This window comes from Hemiscyllium ocellatum, chromosome 29 (genome assembly GCF_020745735.1).
Source record: "Hemiscyllium ocellatum isolate sHemOce1 chromosome 29, sHemOce1.pat.X.cur, whole genome shotgun sequence".
Lineage (NCBI taxonomy): Eukaryota > Metazoa > Chordata > Chondrichthyes > Orectolobiformes > Hemiscylliidae > Hemiscyllium > Hemiscyllium ocellatum.
In genome coordinates this window covers 15795092-15813453 of record NC_083429.1, presented here as the reverse complement: position 1 = coordinate 15813453, position 18362 = coordinate 15795092, and the positions used below count along the sequence as shown (strand labels likewise).

The following is an 18362-nucleotide window of genomic DNA, read 5'->3' as shown; positions in this document are numbered from 1 at the left end:
AATGGCTCACCACATAACCATGGAGCAGGGGAACGGAGAATCCTGAGGCAGGCACTGAGGAACACCAGGACGAGCAAGGGAGGGGAGGATTCTGCACCAGGAGTGAAGAACACTGAGAGGACAGGGGAATAGAGGATCCTGAAACAGGCAGTCCGTGGCATCTACCAGACCCTAAGACTTCAGCAGGAAGGTAGTAATTTTTCATTTTTTATCATAGTCTTAAGTGATAACATTTGTTTGATGCTAAGATTTAAGTTCGTACAGCAAGTGAGAGAAAAGACCAATTAATTAAGTTAATTAATCATAACTACTTAATTAGGATAATTAGGGGACTTAATTAGTGCATAATGTGCTTGATATGATCGATAAAAACTTTAACAAGACAGACTGGTCAAGAAAGTAAGAGCAGTGATAAGCATCGCAGGGGACACAGTGCTTATTTCTCCCTCCAAGAGCATTTTGATTTACATTATCTATAGTGGGCTTTGCTTGTAAATATTTAATTGGCTACATGAATGATTATCAGTGGTGGTTAGAAGTCTAAAAACAAATCAAAGTATGTCATGGTGATTTGGTGGTGGTAAAGTCGCTCAGTTGTATGTCATTGCACTTCTGATGTATATAAAAAAAAGTAAGACCCATGTGATCAAAGTCAAAGTGGCACATTGAACCAAAGCTGGCTGAAAGGCAGGAAGCAGGCGGGTGGGGGTGGGGGGGGTGTAAGACTTAAATGTAGGATATATCAAGAAGTTTGCAGATGACATGAAGCTTGGTACAATGGGATATAGTGAGGAGCATAGCTATAAACAGCAGGAAGATAGGAATGGACTGGTCAGCTGGCAGATTGGTGGTAAATGGAGTTTAACACCTCATGCATTGAGGTAGGAATAACAAGGCACAGTGGCTCAGTGGTTAGCACTGCTACCTCATGGCGCCAGGGACCCGGGTTCAGTTCCAGTCTCAGGCAACTGTCTATTTTTAGTTTGCACCGGGTCTGCATGGATTTCCTCCGGGTGCTCCGGTTTCTTCCCACAATCCAAAGATCAGGTGAATTGGCCGTGCTAAGTTGCTCATAGTGTTCAGGGATATTTAGGTTAGGTACATTAGTCAGGGGTAAATGTAGAGTAGTAGGGTAGGAGAATGGGTCTGGTTGGGTTACTCTTCGGAGGGTCAGTGTGTACTTGTTGGGCCAAATGGCCTGTTTCCACACTGTAGGGATTCTATGAAGATGAGAGATTAGACTATGCATGGTAAAAGTACTAAAGATCAGAGGAACCTTTGTGTGCAAATCCTTGAAGACAGCAGGACAAGAAGATAAGGTGTTAGCTTGACTTTTTTAGCCAAATCATGAACAATGAGATTATTGTCTTGGTTTCATTGCCATAGAGAGGGTGCAGAGAAAATTTAGCAGGATTGCTGCCTTTACTGGAGAGTCTGAGGTTATTTTCTTTGAAGCAGCAATGATTAAAATGGGACTTGATAGACATGTATGAGATTACAAGGACCAGAGATAAGGTGGGTAGGAAGGCACTTTTTGCATTAGTAGAGGGGCTATCAATTAGGGGGCATTGATTTCAAGTTAGAAGTACACAGCTAAGAGAAGAGTTGAGAAGAAATTTGTTCACCAAAAGGGTGTTGGAAATGAGGAACTCACTGCCTGAAAGCTTCGTTGAGTTAGACACTCTTGTAACATTTAAGCAGTATTTAGATATTAAATTGTATTCAACGGCTATGGGCCAAGAGCTGGAAAATGGGATTAATACTATCAGACATAAAAAGTTGAATGGCCTCCTTCTGTACTGCAAACATGAACTGGCAAATGAGGTTAGATGAAAGGTCAAGAGTTGCAGTGTCAAACACTGAAGAGGATATTTCAGAATAGACAGGATAGACGTGATCCAATGAGAAAGAAAAATTCCAAGGAGAAGACCGATCATCTAACGCAAACTAAAAAGCATTACTGATAGTAACAGACTTAAGGAAAAAAACATTTCTTGCACGGCCAGAAGATGAGACAAATAATAAAATATTGCAGAGAGTGGTTAAAATAAAATCAATAAGGAGGGAAAATTAGATTATGAGAGAAAGCTGGCTAGAAATTTAAGAATGGATAGGAAGAGTTTTGAGAGGTATTTCGAACAGAAAAAAGTTAACATGTTCCTCATGCAGGATGTTTGTGGTAGGGGGTGACCACCGATGCTCCTGCCGACTTCATCTGCTGGAAGTGCAGCCAGCTCCAGCTCCTCACAGACCGCGTTAGGGAACTGGAGCTAGAGTTGGATGAACTGAGAATTAAAATCTGATTGAAGATTTGTAGCTCGGGTATCCGTTGTTGTGGTTCTGCTCGCCGAGCTGGAAGTTTTTGCTGCAAACGTTTCGTTCCCTGGCTAGGGAACATCATCAGTGCTGTTGGAGCCTCATGTGAAGCGCTGCTTTGATGTTTCTTCCGGTATTTATGTTGGTTTGTTCTTGCCGCTTCCGGGTGTCAGTTTCAGCTGCAGTGATTCACCCCACATACAAATCACTGCAGCTGAAACTGACACCCGGAAGCGGCAAGAACAAACCAACATAAATACCGGAAGAAACATCAAAGCAGCGCTTCACACGAGGCTCCAACAGCACTGATGATGTTCCCTAGCCAGGGAACGAAACGTTTGCAGCAAAAACTTCCAGCTCGGCGAGCAGAACCACAAGAACTGAGAATTATTCGAGAGGCTGAGAGGGTGATAGATAGAAGCTACAGGGACATAGTAACACCAGAGAACAGGGGTAGCTGGGTAACAGTTACAGGTGGGAAGGGGAGGAAGCAGGCAGTGCAGGGATCCCCTGTGGTCGTTCCCCTCAACAATACGTATATCGCTTTGGATACTGTTGGGGGGAACGGCCTAGCAGGGGTAAGCTGCAGTGACCGGGTCTCTGGTACGAGGTCCGGCTCTGAGGCTCAGAAGGGAAAGAGGGAGAGGAGGAGAGCGCTAGTTATAGGAGACTCTCTAGTTAGAGGGACAGACAGGCGGTTCTGTGGACATGGGCGAGACTCTCGAATGTTTTGTTGCCTCCCGGGTGCCAGGGTCTGAGACGTCTCGGACCGTGTCTTCAGAATCCTTAAGGGGGAGGGTGTGCAGCCAGAAGTCGTGGTGCACATTGGCACCAATGACATAGGTATGAAGAGGGGTGGGGAGGTCATTCAGGAGCTCAGGGAGTTAGGCTGGAAGCTAAAAGCTAGGACCGACAGAGTCGTCATCTCTGGGTTGTTCTGGTACCACGTGACAGTGAGGAAAAGGAATAGGGAGACAGTGCAGTTGAACACATGGCTGCAAGGATGGTGTAGGAGGGAGGGCTTCAGGTATTTGGACAATTGGACTGCATTCTGGGGAAGGTGGGACCTGTACAAACAGGACGGGTTGCACCTGAACCAGAAGGGCACCAATATCTTGGGGGGTAGGTTTGCTAGCACTCTTCGGGGGGGTGGGGGGGGTGATTTAAACTAATTTGGCAGGGAATGGGATCCGGAATTGTAGTCCAACAAGTAGGTTAGCTGTTTTTCAGGATACCCAAGAATGTAGGGAGGCTGTGGAGAAAGTAGCACTGACAGGGAATACTTGCGGACACAGAGATGGGCTCAAGTGTGTATACTTCAACGCAAGGAGTATCAGAAATAAGGTGGGTGAACTTAAGGCGTGGATTGGTACTTGGGACTACGATGTTGTGGCCATCACGGAAACGTGGATAGAAGAGGGACAGGAATGGTTGTTGGAGGTTCCTGGTTACAGATGTTTCAGTAAGATTAGGGAGGGTGGTAAAAAAGGAGGGGGTGTGGCATTGCTAATTAGAAATGGTATAATGGCTGCAGAAAGGCAGTTCAAGGGGGAATCTGCCTTTGGAGGTAATATAGGCTGAAGTCAGAAATAGGAAAGGAGCAGTCACCTTGTTGAGTGTTTACTATAGGCCCCCCAATAGCAGCAGAGATGTGGAGAAACAGCTTGGGAAACAGATTTTAAAAAGGTGCAGAAGCCACAGGGTAGTAGTCATGGGCAATTTCAACTTCCCAAATATTGATTGGAAGCTCTTTAGATCAAGTAGATTGGACAGGTCGGTGTTTGTGCAGTGTGTCCAGGAAGCTTTTCTAACTCAGTATGTAGATTGTCCGACCAGAGGGGAGGCCATATTAGATTTGGTACTCGGTAACAAACCGGGACAAGTGATGGGCTTGTTAGTGGGTGAGCATTTTGGTGATGGTGACCACAATTCTGTGACTTTCACCTTAGTTATGGAGAGAGATAGGTGCTTGCAACAGGGTAGGTTTTACAATTGGGGGAAGGGTAAATACGATGCTGGAAGACAGGATCTGAGGAGCGTATGCTGTCAGGGAAGGATGTCATTGAAATGTGGAACTTATTCAAGGAACAGATACGACGTGTCCTTGATATGTATGTACCTGTCAGGCAGGAAAGAGATGGTCGTGTGAGGGAACCTTGGTTGACGAGGGAGGTTGAATGTCTAGTAAAGAGGAAGAAGGAGGCTTACATAAGGTTGAGGAAACAAGGTTCAGACAGAGCGTTGGAGGGATACAGGATAGCCAGGAGGGAGCTGAAGAAAGGGATTAGGAGAGCTAAGAGAGGGCATGAAAAATCTTTGGTGAGAGAAATTATGTGCTAATTTTAATTTTACAAAACTCTTTGGATCCAGGGAAGGCTCCTTTAGATTGGGAAATAATGAGTGTAAATTGTTCATTCAAAAAAGGAGGAACACAGTAAGCAGGGAACTAAAGTGTCTTTACAGAGCACTTAGCTTGGAGCAGCAGCTGGGAAACCCTGCAGCAGGAGATGAGGCACAGTAACCAGTAAGCCAATAAATCTAGCGCGTGCAGATAAAGCAGGAACACTGCTAGAATCTTCAGGGTGGCTCCTGTTGACATCACAACATCAAAAATTGAGACAGGCTCCAGATTGGCGAGTGCTGGGTACCTGACAATTGCTGGTTAACCCTTTCTTATCCTACAGACTTAGAATGTGGGAATTTAGTTACCATTAACCATTTCATAATCTTAGTGATAGAGTAGGAAGTCTAACAAAATAAGATGAGTAATATTCTAGCCTAAGGTGTTAATTGTAAGTTTAAGAGATGTGAGGAGAAGTCAGCAGAGTGGAATGTGCAGATTGTCATATGTGGAAAGTCCTAGACGCTGCCAGTGTTCTAGATGACCATATGTGCAGGAAGTGGTCCAGAAGATGGTGATTCAGATCTCTGAACCTGAGCAGTGATTGGAGACACTATGGCACATCCATGAGGATAAAAGTTACATAGATAATAAATTTAGAAACATGATCAAACCACAGCTCAAGGGACGAGAGGAACGAAGGAAATGGGTGACCATCAGATAGTCAGGCAGGGTCTCCTACAGTCCCACTCACAGACAGTTATCCATTTTGGAAGCTGATGACGGTCCTAGTACCTTGGAAGAATGCAGCCAGAACCAAGCTTGTGGCACCACAAGCAACTTGACTGTACAAGGGGGGAGGAGGAAGAAAAGAAGAGCCACAAAGATAGGGGATTCTTTTGTTAGGGGAGCAGAAAGGAGCTTCTGTGACCAGAGAAGTAACTTCAGGTGTGTGTTGTGTTATGAAGTTGGAGGCGTGTACTATACCTTTAAGAGAGAGTGAATGCTCTTTTGCACTGAGAGCTCACAAGTACCTGTCATATGTCACCCGGCATGGTTAGAGTAAAGAGGCAAAATCATTTCCCTGGGGTCGGGGAGTCCAGAACTAGAGGGCATAGAGGACATAGGGCCTGGTATGGAGGGAAGGTCTTATGAGGAAAGGCTGAGGGACTTGAGACTGTTTTTGTTCGAGAGAAGAAGGTTAACAGGTGACTTAATAGAGACATCTGGCCCAGGGGACTTACTAAGATTTCTAGAATTGCTAACGCCCCCTCCTTGCGAACATCAATGCCATCTAGTCTCGTAGCCTGTATCTCAGTGTTCTCCTCAACAACATTATCTTTTTCCTGTGTGAATACTGACAAAAAGAAATATTCATTTCGCACCTTTCATATGTCCTTAGACTCCACACACAGCTTCCCACAACTGTCCTCGATAGGCCCTAATCTTACTGCAGTAATTCTCTTATTCTTGACATAGCTATAGAAAGCTTTAAGGTTTTCCTTGATCCTACCTGCTAACGATTTCTTATGTCCCCTCCTGGCTCTCTCTTTTGGTCTTTCCTGTAACATGTAAGCATCCGAACTGAGCCTTCACATCTCATCCTAACATAAGCCTCCTTCTTCCTCCGGACAAGAGATTCAACTTATTTAGTAAACCATAGAACCTTTACTCGACCACTTCCTCCTTGCTTTACAGGTACATACTTATCAAGGACAGGCAGTAGCTGTTCCCTGAACAAGCTCCACATTTCAATTTTGCCATCCCCTGCAGTTTTCTTCCCCATCCTATGCATCCTAAATCTTACCTAATCGCTTTCCCCCAGCTATAACTCTTGCCCTGTGGAATATACTTATCCCTTTCGATTGCCAAAGTAAATATAACCAAATTGTGGTCACTATCACAAAAGTGCTCACCTACTCCAAATCTAACAGTACCAACTCCAATTGTGCCTCACCTCTTGTTGGCCTGTGTGAGGAAACCAGCCTGCACACATTTGACCCATCTAAGGTACTCAGACTATTGTATTTCCTAATATTAGGAAAATTAAAGACCCTATAACAACTACCCTGTCACTTTCATTCGTATCCAGGATCACCCTTACAATCCTTTCCTCTACAGCTCTGCAACTTTTCAGAGGCCTATAGAAAACTCCCAACAAAGTGACCTCTCCTTTCCTATTTCTAACCTCAGCCTATATTACCTCAGTAGATGAGTCCTCATCAAACGTCCTTTCTGCCACTCTTTTACCATCCTCCCTGTTCTTATCGAAACATCTAAACCCCGGAACCAGCAACAACCATTCTCGTCCCTGCTCTATCTATGTCTCCGAAACGGCCACAACATCGAAGTCCCAGTTACCAACCCACGCTGCAAGTTCACCCACCATATTTTGGATGATCTGGCATTGAAGTAGACACAGTTCAAACTAGGCGAAAGTGGGGACTGCAGATGCTGGAGATCAGAGTGAAGATTAGAGGAGTGCTGGAAAATCACAGCAGCTCAGGCAGCATTCCAGGAGCAGGAATATCGACGTTTCGGGTAAAAGCCTGATGAAGGGCTTTTGCCCAAAACGTCAATGTTCCTGCTCCTCGGATGCTGCCTGATCTGCTGTACTTTTCCAGCACCACTCTAATCTTGACACTTCAAACCACCTTCCTGCCTGCTGGTACACTCCTGCGACCTTGAAACCTTCTTCATGACCTCACTACTCTCAACCTCCTGTACACTGGAGCTACAATTCAGGTTCTCATCCCCCATTGAATTATTTTAAACCCTCCCAAAGAGTTTTAGCAAACCTACCCCCAGGATACTGGCACCCCTCTGATGTAGACCATCCTAATTGTAGAGTTCCCACCTACCCCAGAATGAGCCCTAATTATCCAGGTTTCTGAATCCCTTCCTCCTGCACCATCCCTGCAGGCACATGTTCAACTGCTCTCTCTCCCTATTCCTCTCCTTGCTAGCATGTGGCACAGATAAAAAAAACCAAAGACAACAACTCTGTTTGGTCTAGCTCCAAACTTCCACCCCAACTACGTGAATTTCTGCCTGAAACACCCATCCCTTTTCCTACCCGTATCGTTAGTACCAATGTGGATTGGGGGCTGCTCTCCACTCCCCGTCAAGGATCCCGAAACCACGATCCAAGACATCACAAACCCTGGCACCTGGGAGACAACACACCAACCGTGAGTCTCTCTCGTTGCCACAGAATGTCCTATCTGTTCCCTTAAGTATGGAGTCCCCAACGATAAACTGTCTGCTCTTCTCCCCTTTCCATTCTGAGCAACAGGGACAGACTCTGTGCCAGAGACTTGTACCCCATGGCTTACCCCTGGTAAGTCAATTCCCCGTCAACAGTATCCAAACTGTATACTTGTTATTGAGGGGAACAGCCACCGGGGATCCCCGCACTGTCTGCCGGTTCCCTTTCCGTCCCCTGCCTATAACCCATATACCTTCTTCCTGTACCTGAGGTGTGATCAACCCCCTGTAACTCCTCTCAATAACCCCCTCCACCTCCTGAATGATCTGAAGTTCATCCAGCCCCAGCACTAGTTTCTTAACACGATTTCCAAGGAGCTGGAGTTGGTTGCACTTGTCACAGATGAAGTCAGTGGGGACACTATTGGTGACCACTGCCTCCCACATCCTACAGGAAGAGCATTCAACTGCCCTAACATGAATTCCCAAAGAGACTAGTGAAAAAAGAAAGGTATTTATCTTACCAAATTGGCGCACAGAACGTTTTTTTTTGGTTAGAGGAGGAGGATGGGTGGGAGACACTAGCTAAGCAGTGTTCCGGGTAAAGCAACCACCCAAATATATAACATCACTTACTCGGCCGTCCCGTGCTCAGTGTGTGCTCCGCCTATTCACCAGGTAAGTTTTTTATAGGATTAATTTACGTTCCCGGCAGCCCCCTGGCTCTTGCTCTCAGCGCTCCCGCTGCACAAATGGAGGCTGCTGACGCTCGAGCTTAGCTTTTTATAGGCTTTTTATAGAGGGGTACAAGACGTTGAGAGGCATAGATAGAGTGGATAGCCAGAGACTTTTTCCCATGGTGGAAATATCTACCATGAGGGGACATAATTTTAAGATAATTGGAGGAAGGTTCTTTACACGGTGTGGTGGGTGCATGGAACACACTGCCAGCGATGGGAGTAGAGTCAGATACATTAGGGACATTTAAGTGACTCTTGGACAGGCACATGGAAGATAATACAACATAGGGTCTGATATTCGAGGAGGAGAAATGGCCTGCCGAAGGGCCTGTACTGTGCTGCACTGTTCTATGTTTGAACTGATATGGTCAAATTTAGCAAACTGAAGCCCATCTCCAATTCCTTTGTGTATTCAGTACTCCCCACACAAGTTTTGCACTCCTTTTCTGATTAGCATAGGGCATCTCAGTAATTCAGTCAAAGGTTGCTTGCTTGTTTGCTTTGAGTGTTTAGTACACAAACACGTGTCCATGCATCACCCACCTGTGCCACCTGAACCACCTGGAGTTGGATGTGCTGAGGCTGCTGCCCCTGAACTGGTTGGATGTGTTGAGAGACAGGAATGTATTGCACACGGTGATAATCTCCTTGAGGTGGGCGGTAATCTGTTGTCAGCGTCTGTGACAGCTCGCTCATCGCCTGAGTCAGCAGATCAGTTGTCTATGTGAAACAGAAAACAGAATTAGTCTGTTTAATTTCATGATTCAAAGTTTACTGGGAAACCCTTTCAGTTTGGAGGAAATTAAATTTGCAAATGCAATCTAATTGAATCCAGAGGTTGCCAGATCACCCAGCTATTTTCAGACAAGGTTCTCCCTTGTGGACTATCTACAAGTTAGAAAGGTAAGAGCCACAAAGTTTCAGGTGGGCCTGTTTGGCTCAGACCTGAAGTGAGCGTGATTGTTCCGAATAAGGGCCACTGGACATGAAACATTAACTCTTCATTCTCTTCACAGATGTTGCCAGATCGGCTGCGTTTTTCCAGCAATTTCAGTTTTTGTTCCTCAATGGAACCGGTCTGAGGAGAATTGCCCTGTCTTCATTAAAGGTGCGAATTATTTATGTGACAGAACGAACGTGGTTGGGATGACTGGATGTTTAGTTTGAATGTTTATCCGGGACATTACTGAGGGCTTTGGATGCAGGTTCTGTGCTGCATTTGTATTTTTCTCACAGACACAAGTAAAGAGAGAAAGAGAGGAAAAGTGCCTGGTAGGAGCTGAGACAAGTAGCATAGGGCTATTGGAAAGAAGCTGATATTGGGATTTCAGAGTTACTGAGTGAAGTGAGGGCTGGGGCATCCACAATCATGAGACACTGCATGAGGGCGACCTGAGCAAATGCTATTCGGATGGCCACAAAAAATCTTATGTCTTGGAGAATAGCAGAAACACAGAAATACATTAATTTGGTCTCAAGGGAAGGATAACTCAAAGTCTTATTAATGTGCAGGAAAACTTTTGGATGTAATTGAAAACAGAACTGGAAGTTTAGTAAATTTAAATGTCCTTATTTTGTTTAATCTTTGTACAGTAAGTTTTTTTAAAAATATGGAATCTTGTGGCAAAGTCTTTCAGTTAATAATTAAGTTCAAATTTATTTTTGAAAATTAAATGTCTTCTTGAGCTCATAACTGTCTTTACACCATGTTAAAATATCACCCACTTGCACTCAGCGTGAGTGACATCAGACAGCTGTACTGAGCACGAGCAACTATCCGCAGTTGTTCAGACAGTTTGCTGTAACCCAGTTAGTTGCACTGAATGTGAACAGCATTACTGGGCTTCACCAATATTAATAGGTAAGCAGCCTTAAAAAGTAAGTGAATTCAATCTAATTTTGCTCACAGCTATTAATGCATGCATTCCAAACATATTAAAATTCCCTCCCTGCTATCTGCTGGGTTATTGTTCTCGCAGGCAGTGGTCTGCCCAAATAGACAGGCAGGTGACACACTGAGTATAATCAAGCACTCCTGAGGGTGGGAACTGACACAGTTGAACCTTGTTCTGTCTTTGCCTGAGAGCTATACAAGCACACTTTCTCAGAGGGACACTGATGAGAAATAGGCTCTCCTAATGCTTTTGTTTTAAAACTACCTCTTATCTGTGCACATAGAGACTAATTATAACACACCAGTTAACTCTGGGGTTGAAGTAAGATAAAGAACTATGGAATCACACAGCATTGCCCTTTGATGTGAAGGGCACTGCTTGTCACAGGCCACTCGGGTGTTTTCCTATTTTCCTGGTGGTGGAAATTGAATAAAGACTTGTGCACTTTGTGTCTTTCACTGTGTCTCACACCTGCGCGCGTGCGCGCGCGCACACACACACACACACACACACACACACACACACACACACACACACACACACACACACACACACACAAAAAACAACCCTCCACCACCACCCTCTGTCGTCTACCTTTGAGCCAGTTCTGTATCCAAATGGCTAGTTCTTACACTCACTGAAAGATGAACAAACTGTCTCTGTGTCCCCCTTTATCTGTCTGTGTCTGACTACTGACATTTCTTCCCTGCCTCACTCTGCTTCTCTGTCTACATCTCTCTGTCCCTTTGTCTTCCTCTCTGTTTGTTTGATGGTCAATGTCTCTCTGTCCTTGCTTTGCCCTGCTCGTCTCTCTCTCTCTCTCTCTCTCTCTCTCTCTCTCTCTGTCCTTGCATCTCCCTGCCTGTCTTTCTCTCTGTCCTCGCCCCTCCCTGCCTGAGTCTCTCTTTCTGTCTTCACCTCTCCCTGTCCGTACTCTCTCGATATAGCTCACACTCGCAGACATTTTGTGAATACTCTGGTAATTTCCGAGTAGCAGTTAAAGACTTGCATCTCGTTCTCACCACAATTGTGTCCCCAGCAGAGCCATCAGTGTTCACGACAGTTGGTGCTGCACTAATCACAGTGGCTACAATCGGTGTTTGTGCAGGAAGTGTCTGAAGTGCATTCGGATTCTCTTGTAGAACATCTGTATGTTTTTTGCGGATATGTTGCACCATTTTTGCCTGGAGACAGGATAAACACAGTTACTCAGAACAGACTTGATTTACTTTCACTCTCATCAGCTCTCACACTGTACACGTGATCTTCTCCTGTGCAGGCAGAGGTGCAAAGGCACATCTCCAACGAGCGCTATGTCCCCTGCATGTCAGCAATGCCAATGCTGTGCTTTATCTAAAAGATGTCAAGATGCTACCTGAAAACTCAGCAGGATTTATGAAAAAAATCCTATGGTATATTTGAAGGAAGAAGACGACTTTTCCCAGTGTTTGGTGAACAGTTTTGTCTCAAATGAAATGACATAAAAGTATCACAAAACTCAGAGATTTAGAGTCATAGTGGTTTGACAGCACTGAAAAAGGAGCCCATTATGTCCATGTCAGAGTTTGAAGGTAGTAGCAGCAGCAGCATGGGGTGGCACGGTGGCCTAGTGGTTAGCACTGCTGCCTCACAGCACCAGGGACCATGGTTCAACTCCACCCTTGGGTGACTGTCTGTGTGGAGTTTGCATGTACTCCCCGTGTCTGCGTGGGTTTCCTCCAGGTGCTCCAGTTTCCTCCTACGGTCGAAAGATGTGTAGATTTGGTGAATTGGCCGTGCGAAAATTGCCCATAGTGTTCAGTGATGTGTAGGTTAGGTGCATTAGTCAGGGGTATATGTTGGATAATAGGGTAGGGGGAATGGGTTTGGTTGGGACACTCTTTGGAGGGTCAGTGTGGACTTGTTGAGCTGAAGGGCCTGTTTCCACACTGTAGGGATTTTATGACATCGGCAGCGAGAGCAGCCTTTCATATAATGGTGGCAGCCTCCCAGCCGTCCTGGTGATCGGAAGCTGCAATATCAGTGGCTGCAACAACGCAGCTCCTTCCAGCAAGTGGGGGCAGTGGTTGAAAATCTCTACTGGTGATTTTGGGATGGGAACGGCATCGTCAGCAGCAACAAGAATGCAGCTTTTCCTGGTGATTGATGTGCGATTTGCAGGCTGATTTGGATTCCAGGCCGTGGCTAGGCCGAGCTGCCTGCATCAGATGTTGAACATTTCAAGCCCCTTTTGCGATATAAGACTTTAGACTTTAAGATCCGGTTGTTTTCTTACTTATTGGCTCTTCTTAAAACTTTTTCAGTTTTTTTGAGTATCTGGTTTCATGACCAAGATTGCGCCAGAGAATACCAACTTTGTACACTTTTCACTGTACTCGTGTATTCCTATACTTGAGTGCATGTGACAATAAAATCTTCAAGTCCAAGATGGTAGCAGAGTAGGGCTCCTGTGCCAGAGTTCATCTGCTCCGACCACTTTTCTTTTTCTTTCTTTGTTTTTCTTTTTTTAAACTTACTTACCTTGTCCTGAGCTTGGAAGACATCTGCAGTGGTGAGAGCATAGCACACAGACCATGAGCAGATCCAGGGCATCGACATTGAGCAGTTTCAAGCTGGGCCCAGGACGCAGACCCCCAGCGGGCCCCAGGGTGCAGACCTTGAGTAGGCCCAGGGTGCAGACCCCAAGCAGGCCCAGGGTGCAGAGCTCAGGCAGTTTTGAGCTGGGCCCAGGAAATAGACCTCGACTGGGTCCCTACTTCCTTTTCCAGTGCAAGCACAGGTCTTGGAATCAGTAGTTGTTACACCGGCAGAGAGAACACAAAGGATGGCACCGGAGGACTGGTGACTTCGTTGTTGGTTGGGTCCATTACTGGCAGCAGTGAAGTGGTGGTGGAAGGACATCACAGCAACATCGATGAGGTGGGCCCAACAGCTCTGACATTGGCTGGTCTGAAGCAGGTGCTCAGAGGCAGTGGCGGAGGAGTATCGGCCCAGCGGAGCTTCCAAGCTCCAGATGGAGCCTAAGAATTGGCAACTTCGATGTTGGTTTGAGTCCAGTATAGATGGCAGCAAAGGGTTGGCTGGTGGATGGTGGTGCAGACATGGTTGATGATGATGATAAGCTGGCTCAGGACTGATGGACTCTCCTTAAGCTACATCTTTCTTTCTTTCTTTTCCCTTATTCTTAAATTATTCAAAATGACATCATATTGTGGTGACAAATGAAAGCTTTTCATTGTATTTTACACTGTACACGTGACAATAAAAAGGAGCAATAAAATCTATTGCTCTGACATAACAAAATGATGAAAATGTCAGTAAAAAAAAGAAAGAAAGCTTGAAAAGGTCAGCAGATAACCTTTCAAACTGACCCTTTCAATCAAAACACCCAAGAACCTCAATCTCAGAGACCATCACCAAGTGTCTCCAGCACAACTTACAGAAAACTCACCTTGCTGCTGTATTGTTTACAGCAATGTGGACAGCAAACAGGGAGAGTGGCGATGGTGCCTTTTAACTGCGTGTGTGTGCTCAGCATTGGATCAGGCTCCCCTGGAGCTGCAGGTCGCAGTTTACGGATACTTGGGGGAAGTTCAGCCCCCGGATGATTCTTCAGGATATGGGCTTTACGCTTACTGGCACTCTTGTACACCTAGTACACAAACATAAAGACTTCAATAAAAACTATTGCAGGTACAAGGCAAAGTGTCTTAAACATTTCTTCGAATAACATTCAGTCCTGAACACAGGAGCAGGGCTCAGTCCACATGAGACCAGACACATTAACGTACAGTAGTTATTGCTGCTCTATTTCCACCTTGCCATAGCTGCTTGTCACAGCACTATCAGCAGTCACATCTTTATGTTCTTACCTTGTCACAGTACTGGCAGTAATAGTCCCTATTTGGTTTAATGATAGGCAATGTTAACTCTGGCACATCATCTATTCTGATATCTGGGTGTCTTTTTGACAAATGATTCACCTGGAAAACAGAAGAAGCATCATGAGAAAAGCCTCACTCTGAGCTGAACATATAAGCTCATCTTTCCACATCCTCTTTGGGCCAGTTCTAACATTCAAGAATGCGCTGTCCAAGCAGTGACGATAAGAAATTATAGAAAGTTGTGTACATAGCCCAGGCCATCACAGAAGCCAACCTTCCATCCATGGACTCTATTTACATTTCTCATTGCTGTGGAATGGCTGCCAACATTAAAGACCCAGTAAAGACCTGTTCCAACCTCTTCCATCAGGCAGAAGATACGGATCAACAGGTTCAAGAACAGCTTCTTCCCTGCTGTGACGAGACTGCTGGATGGACCTCTCTAACTTCAAATAATGCTGATCTTGCTAATGTTGATCTTGCTTTTTGCACTTTCATAAACTTGTGTTGCTCGCTCTGCCTATGATTTGTCTGTCCTTGTTTGCTGTGATCTGCCTGTGCTGCACGCAAAACAAAGCTTTTCACTGTACTTAGATACACGTGACTACGATAAATCAAATCAAAAAAATCAAATCCAAACAAGTGCTCCCTGGTAAACTTTGTTTTCCATTTTATGGACATTATTCAGTTATATTCCATTGGATAATGAGCTCAAAGAACCCTGCAAATGCTGAAAATCTGATGTGGGAAGTGCTTCAGATAAACAGGTCAGTCTGTACCCACAGAGAGAGGACAATTTATGGCATCTGTGTACGTAGGATCGATTGCTCTGTTTAAAAAGAATGTATGGTTTAAAATAGGAGGATAATAAAATGCAACCCAATTGTATCTTATGAATTTGGAGTCAGGACTATTCTAACTATGCACAATGATTTGCTCTATCTAATATATTTAAGTGATGCAGTTTCACCCTCCAGAAGGACTTCTCTGTCATCTTCCCCATGACAATGGTTCAAATTACAGGCTCATCAAAAGTATGAGTTACTTCTGCATCATATTCATCTTAAAGAAATGTATCAAAGTTTCACATCACCAATTCAGTTGGAGTGCAGCCGTTCCGTCTCAGTGACCTTAACTTGAATTTAGGTGCCAGCTGGTGTCAGCTCAGATAACTGACAAGTTCCTGCTTCTCTCTAAAAGCTGAATGAATGAAACTTGAACAGCCACATCATTGCATGTGGCTGCAGCTTTCAACATTTCACTGAAAGAATAATTCATTGCTCCTCAGACCCACCTTTGGGGTCGTGTGTGTAGCTGCTGGTTGTGTCTGTTGAGATGCTTAACATCAGAGCAATCTGGTTACAATGGCACAGTAACAATACCAGCCTACACCTCTGTGGTCCAATCTCGACTGATTTTCACCTAGGGGATGAAAGATTCCTCTGTTTGCAAGGGAATGAATTGAAATGAACTTGGGCATTCTCAATCCAATTCCCAACATCAATGACCATGAAACTAGTTTTTATTTCACAGCAACTGTCCACTCATTAATGGCTTGTTGGACCTCCTATACAGCAGGCTGTTGCAAGAGGGCTAGGCAGGGCAAGCTCAATTAGAATGCAGATGGGCAGGAAACTTTCACTGAACTCTCCACATGGAGAAAAACACCAGCATAGTTTTGTGTATCAATCAACCTGTTCAAGTGTTGTAGCACTGCTCACCAAATGTACTTAACCCAACTTTAAACAGCTAAAGCTGACAATGGGCGATGAACAAAAAGAAAAATCCAGATCGCATTAACATCGCTCACACAGGAGTCCCAAGATTCACTACATCAATTTTGAAACAAAATGATCAATTAGATAGTGGAGAGGCAGGGTCCTGAAATATTGTCTCTTCAAGGAGATCAAGATATGGATGATAACCGAGGAAATAATGCGAAACATACACTAGTTCCAAAATCTAATTCATCCACTCCCTCAACTAACTCTCCTCCCAATACACCTCAAGAATGTTCTTCTAAAGTCCCCTCCCCTTTCCATGCCAGTACACAAAATGGTAAACCTGGCCCTTTATCTCCTCTCTTCTCACCATCCAAGGGCCTAAACTCTCTTCCATGTGAAATAGCAAGGAACATCTACCTCTTCTAATTTAGTAGATGTTGTTCACAGTACAGTCTGCTCTACATGTGGAGACTAAACAGAGATCAGACAACTGCTTTGTGGAAGCTTTCAATCTGCAATCCTGACTCTCAACTTCGGGTTGTCCATTGTTTTAATTCTGCTGCCTTATGCTTACGTTGATCTCTCTGAATTCACCCTCCTGCACTATTCCAACAAAGCTCAAGGAACAACACCTCACCTTACACCATTTCAAGACTCAACATTTGAATTTAACAAACACAGACTGGAACCTCTACTCCCATGTTAGTTAACAAACACAGACTGGAACCTCTACTCGCATGTTAGTTCTCTCTGCGCACGTTGCTAACTGCTTTGTTTTCCCTTTCTTTGTTCTCTAATGGCAGCAGTTCATCATTCTGCCTTTCACACATCCTCTTGACAGATCTTTTGTTCTGAAGAAGTATTCACAAATGTTGCCAGATCTCACTAGCACTTTGTTTTCATTTCAGATCTTCAGCATCCACAGTTCTTTGTTTTAGCATTGGTTACTTGTCACATTATGTCCTTGCCGCCTTGCGCATCATGCATCATTACTCTCTTTCACAGCATCACAGACCTTTCATTTTGTTCTTTCCCAAGCTTTCTCTCTACATCCTGCACTTGCTGAGAGTGTATGACACAGCTGATGGAAGGTCACAGGTATTGGTCTCTTTCACTACAGATGCTGCCAGACCTGATGGGGATTTCCACCATATGGTTTTTATTTCAGATTTCCAGCAGATTCTCAGCTACAGCGTTTAACTTCTTTTTTCCATTCCATGCTGCTTTACTTTGCTGATTAAGAGTCATAGTCATACAGACTATGGCAACAGACTCTTCAGCCCAACTTGTCCATGCCAACCAGGATTCCGAAACTAAACTAGTCCCATTTGTTTACATTTGGCCCATATTCTGCTAAACCCTTTCTATCCATGGATCTGTCCAAATGTATTTTAACTGTTGGAATTGTACTTGCCTCAACTGCTACTTCCTTTGATAGCTCATTCCATATATGCACCAACCTCTGTGTAAAAAAATTTGCCTGGTGTCCCTTTTAAATCTTTCCCCTCTCAGCTTAAACCTAACCCCTCTAGTTTTGGACTCCCCTACCCTGGGGAAACACCTCGGCTCATCAACTTATCTCACCCTCATAAGGTCACCACTCAGCATCCTATAATTCTCCTTATAATTCAAAACCTCCAGCCTCGATGAATCTTTTTTGTGCCCTTTCCAGGTGAATAAAATCCTTTCTACAAAGGGGCAACCAGAATTGGACGCAGTACTCCAAATGTGGGCTTACCAATGTCTTAAACAGCTGTAACATGGCATCCCAACTCCTGTACCCAGTCTCTAAGGCAAGTATGCCAAATACCTCTTCACCACCCTATTTACCTGTGATATGACGTTTCACAAACTCTGTACCCCCAGATCTCTCCGTTCAACAATATTACCCAGGGTCCTAACATTAACTTTATAAGGTGAAAGTGAGATTGCAGATCCTGAATATTAGAGTCAAGAGTGTGGTGCTGGAAAAGCACAGCAGGTCAGGCAGCATCCAAGAAGCAGGTGAATTGATGTTCCGGGCAAAAGCCCTTCATCAGGAATGAGGCTGAGAGCGCAGGGGGTGGTGAGATAAATGGGAGGGACTTGAGGCTGGGAGGAAGACAGTTGAGAGTGTGATAGATAGGTGGAGGTGGGGGTGAAGGTGATAGGTCGGAAAGGAGGGTGGAGTGGATAAGTGGGAAGGAAGATGGACAGGTAGGACAGGTCATGAGGGCAGTGCTGAGTTCGAAGTTTGGAACTGGGTGAAGGTGGGT

At 44.8% G+C, this 18362-nt stretch overlaps 1 protein-coding gene across 4 annotated transcripts in view; it reads right to left on the bottom strand.

The window, feature by feature from the left end:
- prdm10 (PR domain containing 10) overlaps positions 1-18362 on the bottom strand; it is a 206663-nt gene that overhangs the window by 24244 nt on the left and 164057 nt on the right. For all 4 annotated transcript variants that reach the window (XM_060846798.1, XM_060846797.1, XM_060846801.1 and 1 more), the window contains 4 exons: positions 14372-14482; positions 13951-14151; positions 11522-11683; positions 9148-9324 (listed from right to left, as the gene is read on the bottom strand). In XM_060846798.1, coding sequence (XP_060702781.1) covers positions 9148-9324; positions 11522-11683; positions 13951-14151; positions 14372-14482 — 651 coding nt within the window. The remainder of the gene's footprint in view (positions 1-9147; positions 9325-11521; positions 11684-13950; positions 14152-14371; positions 14483-18362) is intronic.